This window comes from Propithecus coquereli, unplaced genomic scaffold (genome assembly GCF_000956105.1).
Source record: "Propithecus coquereli isolate 6110/MARCELLA unplaced genomic scaffold, Pcoq_1.0 Scaffold120, whole genome shotgun sequence".
NCBI classification, from domain to species: domain Eukaryota; kingdom Metazoa; phylum Chordata; class Mammalia; order Primates; family Indriidae; genus Propithecus; species Propithecus coquereli.
This window is the reverse complement of record NW_012136081.1, coordinates 4,402,940-4,413,125: the sequence shown is the minus strand read 5'-3', so window position 1 is coordinate 4,413,125 and position 10,186 is coordinate 4,402,940. Positions and strand designations below refer to the sequence as shown.

The 10,186-nt window shown below is 49.8% G+C and overlaps 1 protein-coding gene across 1 annotated transcript; it reads right to left on the bottom strand.

Annotated features, from left to right (window-relative positions):
• Window positions 1–783: 783 nt before the first annotated feature.
• Window positions 784–7,582, bottom strand: ORAOV1 (oral cancer overexpressed 1). The gene is made up of 5 exons (XM_012665579.1): window positions 7,426–7,582; window positions 5,915–6,020; window positions 4,541–4,611; window positions 1,361–1,478; window positions 784–1,045 (listed from the first exon to the last, which is right to left on the bottom strand). Exons 1-5 carry the CDS (start codon window positions 7,473–7,475, stop codon window positions 977–979), a joined length of 414 nt encoding a protein of 137 aa, XP_012521033.1. The 5' UTR covers window positions 7,476–7,582; the 3' UTR covers window positions 784–976.
• Window positions 7,583–10,186: the final 2,604 nt, after the last annotated feature.

Genomic DNA, 10,186 nt, shown 5'->3' with positions numbered 1-10,186 from the left:
TCCAATTAATTTCTTTCTATTTTTAGTAGAGATGGGGTCTTGCTCTTGCTCAGGCTGGTTTCGAACTCCTGAGCTCAAACAATCCACCCACCTCAGCCTCCCAGAGAGCTAGGATTATAGGCATGAGCCATCGCGCCCGGCTCCATTAACCACTTTTTAATGCTGCACAGCTCATCTTCCATTTGGGGACACTGTGACGGGTGTGTCGGGCCCCCTCCAGATCAGCCAGGTGGTGTGGGCTCACCGACGCTCCATGAGGCACGGCAGGAACCTGCAGTCCGGAGTCGAGGGCAGGTGCCACCCGCACACTGCTCTGTGCCAATGAGAGACGTGGCCTGGGTGGAAGTCCTCGCTCTGCCGCGGGGTGACCTAGGACCAAGCAATCTCTGCAGGGTCTCAGCGTCCTCGTCTGCAAAACGGGAATAAGACCTCGCTCTCGGGCCACTGAGGGATTAGATAATGCGTGGGAGGCACTAGCACGGCGCCTCGTGTGTAACGTGGCTCAGGAAGCGTCAAGTGGCTCACCGTGACGTGCCGTTAACCCAGCTCGTGTCAGCCCTGTCTCTCTCATTAAAGAAATATAAACTGTTCCTCTGAGTCCAGGCTTGGGAGTGATTCTATCCAGAGCCAACCTCAGTTGAGGACCAGCCAGGCCTGCCCTGCTGGGGAGGACAGGAGAAGCCACCAGACTGGACCAGCGGTGAGCAGCCCAGCCAGGGCTCTGCCAGGGACTCCTGCAGACGCAGAGCAGACAGGGCCCGACGAAGGGCAGGCGTGTGCGCAGAGGCCCCGTGGGGGCACCGGGCAACGCAGGCAGAAAACCTCAGGGGGAAGGAAGCCCTTTCACTGGCCAAACCGGAGCCCTCCCTGCGGAACAATGAATACTCCATCATTGTTTGGCCTTTAATCACATTTTTAAACACTTAACATACGGACATCTGTTCCTTGATGTTTCGTCTTTGTTCATCTGTCATCCTCAAAATGAAAGTCCAGAACCTTCCGCACTAATTTTAAAGTCCGGCTGAACATTGAGTAATGAACAAAGCTGAAAACACAAAAGAGAAGAGCTGATATTTTTAGAACTTGTGTATTTTTACTGACCAGTTAGAACATAACCATCTCTAGCTGCAGCTTTTGTTGTCCATGCCGCCAGACCTTACATAGGTTCCAGCACCTGTTCTCTCGCCCACCCTTCAGCTTTCCCACACTGAGACACAGAGGTGACTCGCCTCTGCTGACTGTCCGTGCGGCACATGCAGCCCCCAGACCCTTAGCACAGGGAACCCCCAGGGAGTGCGCTGTGTCTCAGAGAGGGACACAACCCGGCGCGCCGAGCAAAAGGAAACATGCAGTCACAAACCTGTTTAAATTTTCCTCTAATTCTGTCTAAGTCTTCATGGAGTTTATCATAAGTAGGGTCATCATAAGGGAATTTCTGAATCATTTCAATCAATGATTCTAAGACTTTCATCTTTCTGCTGTAAAGCACAGAAATAAAGACTCTTACTCCTTGGTTCACAAGAAGCTTGGCTTATGTAACAAGGATGCTGTTTGCTTAAGTGCTAAGAATGCCTCAGTTCAGAAGCGGCGTGATTATTTTCTCATTACACTAAATAATGTTTATTTACCTAGCAACATGCTTCTACCCACACCCAGCACCTTGACGGCAGTGTGTTCCTAGCTCGCGGGTACACTTGTCCCAGTTGCGGGGGCTGAGCAGCTGAGGCAGCCCACAAGCCACACTGGCCCTCGAAGTCACACACACAGGAACAGACAGAACTAGGCAAGAAGGAGAGTGGCTGGGCATGAGCAGGCCTGCTCTGGATCCAGGATTTTCCAGGATCTGGAGTCTGTGCCCGCAGCCTTTGGAGTCCAGCTGCAGGTTAATCAGCAAGCCCCCTCCCCGCAAAGCGCAGAAATCAGTCTCTGGTCTCTGAGGTTCCTTCCCAAGGAGAACAAAGAGCTTTGCTGAGAAGGCAAGGAGATTCTGCAGAAAAGGCACGCATTTAGGAGCAGGGCGGCCGTGAGTATGACTGCTCTGATACTGGTTATTTAACTTACCTGAACCTCGGTGTCCTCATCTGTAAAATGAGGACAGTGACAGCAACCTGACAGGCTTCCAAGAGCATTAAATAACCTATGTGAAGCCTGGGCTTTTGTACAGAGTAGGTGCTCAATAAATGTTAGTCTCCTGGCTTCTACCAAATCCTGGAGACCAGGGCTCTCCCTGGCGGGAGTTTAAAAATAATCCACACATCTGCACACTGGGTGGTCCAGGCCTTTTCCACGTACCACAGGGATCCCGAGGAGCGCACCTCCCTCGCACCGCACCTGAGCATCTGAGTGGCTGCAGTGTGCTAGGTGTTTGATAAATGGGAATTCTAAAGAACTGATCGTTGGGACGAGTCGAGTGCAATTCAAAGCAACCGCGACCTCCTGCACACATGGTAATGGTACTTAGTCGGTGCTTTTAGACACACAGGTAAGTAAGTTCGCCAATGGCAAACCAGGTTGTAAGAACTATGATCGCTACCTCTTTGAGAAAGTACAAAATTGTGAAAGGTCAAAGCAAGTTAATTTAAGCAACAAAGTACCTGGTTCCCAGGGAGACTGAAGGCAGATGCCAAAATGTGGGAAATGGCCGCATTCTAACATGACACAAAGAGTCCCACCCATTGCCAACTTTGCAAGTAGTGACTTATCCTGCTCTGGTCAACGACGCGACTCTGGACACACCCAGCCAGGCGCACAGTCAGTCGGCGCATGTCGGAGGGTGTGAGCAGCCCGGGGCTGATGGTGCCAGAGCCCCAGAGCCCAGCGCGGCCAGTGCTGTCTGCAGAGGGTTCGCCAGGCTTCTGAAATAGGGGCTGGGAGCGTCTCACACAGTTTCCAAAAAGCTAGTTACTTGACTGAAAGCCCATCTTTTAGTCTGAGATGCCATTCTCTGTGGTTTCTTTGGTGTTAAAATGCTCATTCTTTTACTGAATGACAACACAGATGGCAGGTGTTTTTCTTTCAACATCCTTATTTGGAAAAACTAAAAAGCAGAAGATCCTGTATCAGCTCTTTAACATTTCTTAAAAATCATACTGACTAATAAAATCCAAACATCTGTGAACTGCTGCTCTAGAGTAAAGCCCTTAGGTTCCAAAGAAACCTCTGGGTACTGCGGGGTGGGGTGGAGGTGGCAGCAAGGTGGGTCTGGCAAGGCTTCCACCAGCCCTTCGTCAACCAAAGTGGCTCCTTCTCTATCTCTTAGAGAGACTGGGGGCACTGCTTTAAGATGTTAGGACACCCTGCTCTGGGGCAAGGGCTGGCAACCTCCTGGTGTGGCACCAAGTCACACACAAGAAAGCACTTCTCATAAGCCAGAGACTCTGGCATGAGGGAGAAGGGAAGGCAGGGGAAGAACTCAAAGAAAGAGCCTCTCCTCGTCCTCTCTGGGCCCAGAGTCAAGCGCCAGGCTCAGCTTTGACTGCCACCCAGTGGTGGCACAGGCTCCCAACAACCACTCCAACTGCGTCCTCAGCTGCCCTGCCGCTCCTAGTACTGAGAGAATATCCCCCAAAGTGTCCCTCTGCTGACATAAGAATCTGGCCAACTCCCAACTGCTCATCCAAGTAAGTAGACAGAGCCACCCATACTCAGTTGCAAGCATCCTTGTTCTTACACTTGAATATGGGTGTGGCCCATGTTCCAGAAATTCAAAGTATTTCAAATAAAAGAACAAGGTCCACGGACCGGGGTGCCACTTTCCCTGCTGTTTTTTATCCACTCTCCTCACGCCTCCTCTCCCATACTAGGCGAAGCCACCAGGTATCAGAATGATGCAAAGCACCAGCAAAGTCCAGTTTTTCTGTCTCCCACAAGCAACAGAGTGGCCAGACCACCTACACCTTCTACCTAAGGGTTCATTTCTAGCTTAAGACCAAAAACAGTTAAAACAGGGTCACAGGGGCATTAAGTAGGTAGAACATAGAAATGATAGTTTTAAAAGACTAAAATCAATTCAAATAATAGCTAACATTTATTTAGTGATTACAAGTACCAGAATTGAATTAAGCACATTTAAATGCATAATCTCAATAACAGAATTTTTTCATATAGTTGGCTATATTAAAAAACTGGTGACAATGGAGTCACCATTTCTGAGCCCAGGTCATCCCAAGACTGTTGTAATCTGTTTATTAGAAGCTCAGGGGAAAAAGGAATGAGAAGATATAATCAATTTTAACATAATTTTATTGGCAGGGCATTTAAAAGCCACTTGGTGCACTGATGACCCAGGGAAAAGGCGGGAGACTACAAGAACTCTTTCGAGCAGTAACAACAACCAGTACCCATTGAACACCTAAAATGTACCTGTACTTCCTATTTATTATTTTCTTTAAATCTCCTAACAATATTCAAGTTTGATATTATTATTTTCTCCATTTTACAGATGAGAAAACAGACAGATTAATGCCCCAAGGTCATTGTTAGTAAGCTACGGAACCAGAACTCCCAGTCCACATGCTGCAAAAGAAGTCCCCAATTTTACCTGTCTTTCTCAGTGGCACAACTGTGCAAGAGACATTTCCACGCAATAGCAAAACCTTGATAACACCCGATCTGTGAATTGAAAATATATTTAAGCGTGAAATTAATAAGCAATTAGTTATACTTTGTCTGATCACCAAGATCTCAAAATAAAGGTGGGGACAGAGGGTAGTGCTGCTGCTCATATTACTGTTCTGGAAGTACCTGTTGAGCACCAGCAACGGAAGTTAGGAGGTCAAGTCATCAGCAGGGCAGCCCACCTCCAAGATGGCCCCAGCGCTCTTCATCCCCTGGCACTCATGCCCTGTGCACTCCCCTTGACACTCTACCAGGGGTAGAGGCTTGTGTAACCAACAGAATACAGAGGAAGGGACAGCACATGTCTTCTGAGGCAAGGTATAGAACACAATGTCACTTTTGCCTGGCTTGCTCTCCTGGGCCACCTGCTGCTGGATGTCATGAGGACACCCCGGCAGCGCTGTGGAGGGGGCCATGCCCACAGTCACATGAGTGCACCACCTCAGGGGCAGCTCCTCCAGCCCCAGTCAGGCCCAGGCTGACATCCCAGCTGCAGCCTCTTCAGACACCCTGAGCCAGAACCACCCAGCGAAGCTGCTTCTGAGTTCCTGACCCTCAGAAACTGTGCGAGGTAATAAATGTTTGCTGTTTTAAGCCCATACATTTTTGTGGGGACCTGTTTTGCAGCATCAGCTGTCTAATACAGTCTTAACTGCTTCAGTTCAGATCTTGCCACTTAGGGCCAGTTATCTGCGAGTGTGGGCCAATCCAGGAAAAAAAGAGCAAGAAGAAAAGAAAAATGATGGATTTTATGGAATTTCAAGGTAAATGTAAATGGAATATCTTCACATGACAAAGGGCACCCGTTTTTTGGGTGAGGATTCAGCTGGCTTAAGACTTGAGACAGCACCAGGATACTCCAGTGTAAACTAGGGAGACCAAGGACTTGTGTTCTCATTCTCTGGCCTGCATAATTTAACTATCTCTAGACAGTAACATGCTTTGTCTGTTCTACACAAACAACAGTTCTTCATCAACACTCTATCTAAGCTGGGTGTGGTGGAGCACACCTGTAGTCCCAGCTACTCGGGAAGCTGAGGCGGAAGGATTGCTTAAGCCCAGGACTTCAAGGCTGCAGTGAGCTACGATTGTGCCACTGTGCTCCAGCCTGGGTGACAGAGTGAGACTTTGTTCCTTAAAAAAAGAAAAACAAAAAAACTACCTAATCTATTAACTCCCATAAAGACACTGCAATTTTGAGAGCCCTGACATTCTGACTCGATCATACTGAACATCAAAGTAAATTATATCCTGTAAATGAAGATGATTCGTTTCCAAATGGGGTGTTCCTGCTTACCTCAGATCCAATTTTAGCTCCATGGAACGTGCCGTATTGTCTTCCTTCAATTATACCCAAACTACTGCCTTCTTCATAGCCTTCCTGATACCCTTCCCCATGAAACCTGTGAAGAAGAAGCACACTTCATCAAATCAACATGAGAAAGAGTATTTTTTTTCCTAGAAAAACCTTTCTCTATTACCCAGACTCAGTAAGACAAGGCAAAGTGTAGCGGAAAAAGCCTAAAACTCAAGTCAGAAGACACAGGCTCCAGTTTCAGCTCTACCGTTTCCTAAGTCTCTCCTCCGGCAAGTCACTGTATCTCCTGAAGCCCAATTCTCTTTGTCTACAACGAAGGGCTAAGTTAGTGATTCCCAAACCCGGTGGAGTACTAGAAACACACAAGGAAAATTTAAAGATATGAACTCAGAAGCCTCGCCCACCACCAGACATTCAACAAGTCTCAAGTAATGCCCAGGAATCTGCTTTTCAAAATCTCCTAGGGGACTCTGGTCTGCAGCCGGGTTAGGGAGCTAAAGTTCTGTGAGTCTACAAGCAACACTCACTCAAGTCAATCGATTCCAAAAAAAATACCTCTGCAACATACACAGGGCTTTTCGTCATATCTCAGTAGAATAGAGAGAAATGCCATCAGATCACCACAAAAGTATGATGACAGGTACCTGGAGCAGCACTGACCTTTAGGGCTCAACGGTGGAAAGCACACTATCTGAACCTACAGTCACCAAAGATGAAAGGAGCTTTTTGATGCACCCCGTGAAGCTGAGTGTATAGCTCCCCACTTAAGTTATGTGACCCTGGAAAGTGACTGTGCTTCCTTATCTGTAAATTAGAGAGAGTAATGGGAGCTACATCGTAAGTAGGGCTAAGATAGATAACTGGAGTTGAAAGAACACTTAGCTGAGTCAGCGTCCGACTCACAGTAGTGTTAAACGAATGTCAGCGATTGACTGTTAAATGTTCACTTGCTTTCTTAACTGACATCTACTGACGTCTCCCGTGGGCCGGGCGCTGGACGTCCGCCACAAGGCCACTCACACCTCCCCTGCTGTCACAGCACTAGATGCTCCCCAGGGACTCTCGAGGGAAAGGGATGACGTCTGTCACATTCATCAGCGTGTCCATGAATACTGCCGTATGTCCTACGACTAATGAACAAGAAAAAGTGGCAGCTCCCAGATGGCAAAGGTCTGTCCCACCAGAGGCCAGGGCGTCCCTGGAGGAAGGGAGGCGTCAGCCGAGCAGATGCTAGGGGCAGCCCCTGACAGGGGAGGCTGGTCTGGAGGAGCAGCTGGGCACGTGGCCCCGCAGGAGGGGCCCAGGCGTAAAAGAGACTCAATAGCATCTCAGCCCCACACTTGTGCCCTGTTTTCAGGGCCACAAGACGCTCTTCCAAGGCACACGCCCGCGAGACGCAAGGCACGAGCGGCCGCCGCAGCCCGCAGCCAGCGGTAAGTCAGCTGAGCGAGGACCAGACGCGCGGGCGGGGGTCCGGCCTCGCCACCCACCTCTCATCCGCCATCACGATGGCGTCGAACATGTCCTGGCTCCCAGCCATGGCGGCAGCCGGGCTGCCCCCGCCCCCGGGCTCCTGCCACCCTGCGCGGCCGGGCCAACCCGTGAAGCTCGGGCACCAACACACCGCTCCTGAGGACGCCAAGCCCACTTCCGGCAGCGGCTGCGCGGGGCAGGCCGGGTAAGAACGGCACGCGCGAGGGTCCAGAAGGCGCTGGCCCGGGGCCGGGACGCATGCGCGGCTGTGGCGGTGGGCGGGGCTGGGCTCGAACGAAGCCCCGCCCCGTGGCCCTGGGCCTCCGTGTTTGCGGCGGCGACTGGCCGCGCGTCCCCTTAGCCGCTCTGGGAGGGTCCACCTGGCCCGCGCGGGCGGAGCCGACTTTATATTTTAAAATCTCAGGCGGATGGAACCGAATTACCAAAAGTGGGTCGGAAAGAACCAAGGAAGAAATTGGAAAAGTTACCCAAGAACCGGCTCCTCAGCAGCCTCTACGGGTGCAATTTTCGGGGCTTTAGCTCTGTGTGTCGCCGGCGTGGGAGATAATTCTGAACGCGGTTCTTAAAAAGCTGTTTCAGTCTGTCGGCGACGACGGAGTGTGCCTGTGAAACGCCTCCCCACGAAAGTCGAGAGTGAAACGGGTGCTTTGTCACTCGACACTGGCCACCTTTCCACCACCTGGCCCAGGCCGGGAACACCAGCGTCGCCGTCTGCAGGTGAGGCGGCCCGCGCCCGCCGCGAACCCCGAAACAGGCATCGGAAACGTTCTCAGAATCCGCAATAGAGGTAGCTCTGCGAGTAGCCATTCACAGGATGAATAGCAAAACAAAACATTAAAGAACCACCCCACTTTCTTCCCCTTATTCCAACAATAATAGCCTGGGCAGGGGTGGCGATGGGAAAATCGCTTTATGTTAGTCTTAATAAATTTCTTTTTTTTTAAAGTATAATTTCCATTTTATTTTTTTCCAAAGGATAGTATTCCTTCGGTCCTCAAGGACGCAACTCATGACATGGGCTTTGGTGGAGGTCGCCGGGCAGTATCCGCAGGTAGAAATCGGGTTGGGGGGTTGGCAGGACCCTTGTTCCTCTTTTCTTTGTCATCTGGGAAGTGAGGACACGAAAGAGGCATCAATTTCTTAAAAATAAGAATTTCTAACAATTTTAATAGGACCTGTATGAGGAAAACTACAGGTACACCGTGATGCTGGATGGGGAGACGGAACAAACGTAGTACCAAGCAAAATTCCATGTGATTGGGGGAAAATGTGTCAAAATCCTAAATTTCATCTGCATGAATAAATTAGAATAACTAAGGCGTTTTTGAGAAACACAATAATATGGAGAAGTTGCCATACCAAAGATGAAAAGATAAAGTGTCAGTGTAAATATTGTGGTATGTTGGTTCAAGAAGAGACAGGTCCATAAAATAGGGTAGATTGGCCCAAAGTGAGTATGCCTTTCATAATCAGGAAAAAAAAAAAAAGCTATTTTAAATTCTTAAAAGGAAGTCGTTAAATGACAATTCACTTCAAGGAACTAAACCTTCATCTCATTCTGTATTCATCACGAATAAATGACTACATGGTTGGAAAAAGAGGCACTTCAGGGGCTTCAAATCCAAGTTTGATGCCATGGGGCAGGGTGACGGGAATTCGAGGGTTGAGTCCCTCTCGGTCCTTCTGGCTGAGTGTCCCCTCTGCTCCTTCCCTAACAGAGGTGCTCAGGAGCCTGCCTGTTTCTATGAGGACCGCTGGCAGCCATAGTGCTGGAGGCCTGGGTGGGGCCAGGGGCAGGGGCGAGGGGCCTGGTGCTGTGGCCAGTGACCAAAAGCAGGGCTCCTCTGAGCCTTCTCCTGGCTGCAGAAGAGGCAGTCTCTGCCCTGCCCACCCCCAAGGCAGCAGGGAGCCTGGGGGCTGCATGGCATTGACCAAGGTCGTGTGGGACAAGATCTGAGATTTGGGCCAACCCATGTGACCCAAGTCCCCTAGCTCCTACTTACTCCATTTTTCTGACTCTGCTTCAGGGACAGAGCCATTGCTTCCAAATGCAGGATGCAGAAAAGGCAGCTTCTTTCACCTTCTTTCCTGAAAGGGCAGGTGGGGTCCCACCAGCATTCCTTAAACATAGGCTGGTCTCAGGGGAGTCTTCCTTGTGCTCCTGTAGAACTACAGAATATCTGGGGAAGCAGCACAAGGATCTGGTGACAATACTTCCACTGGGAGGGGACTGGAAGTCTGAGAGGAGACTTACTTTTCACTGTATACCCTTGTATTAGTCAGGTTAGGTGAGGCTGTGCTGCAGTAACAAACAAACCCTGATGTCTCAGTGGCTGAGCCAGGAAGGGCTATTTCCCACGTACACAAAGGCCACTATGGATCAGGGAGCTCTCCTTCACCCTGCAGGAACCAAGGCCTCCCTAGTCGCCCAGCAGGAGAAGACAAAGATGGAAGAAGCAGGCTAGCTCCTAACCGCCTTGTCCCAGGAGAACACTTCTTATGTTCTGTTGGCCACGTGGCCCTGAGCAAACCTCAAGGGAGCCTGGGAAATGGAGAGCCCAAGGATGCGTGGACAACGCTGTCTCTGCCACAAGGCTTTTGTGCTGTTGGGATTGTTTTTAACCTCATGAATGTGTGGCTTCTCCAATTTAAAAGAAAGAAAAGAGAGAGAGGGAGTTGTTATCTAATATATCTGATATAACAGGTGGGATATATTAGTCCTCTCTCCTCACCCAACTGAACAAAATGCAGTAGGTG

What these genes read in the sequence shown, in the direction of transcription:
- ORAOV1 (XM_012665579.1), bottom strand. Translation starts at nt 7,475, where the DNA reads ATGGCTGGGAGCCAGGACATGTTCGACGCCATCGTGATGGCGGATGAG. An exon ending in ATCGTGATGGCGGATGAGAG is followed by an intron (nt 6,021 to 7,425) that starts GTGGGTGGCGAG and finishes TCTTCTTCACAG; the next exon opens with GTTTCATGGGGAAGGGTATC. An exon ending in TGTGCCACTGAGAAAGACAG is followed by an intron (nt 1,479 to 4,540) that starts GTAAAATTGGGG and finishes TGTGCTTTACAG; the next exon opens with CAGAAAGATGAAAGTCTTAG.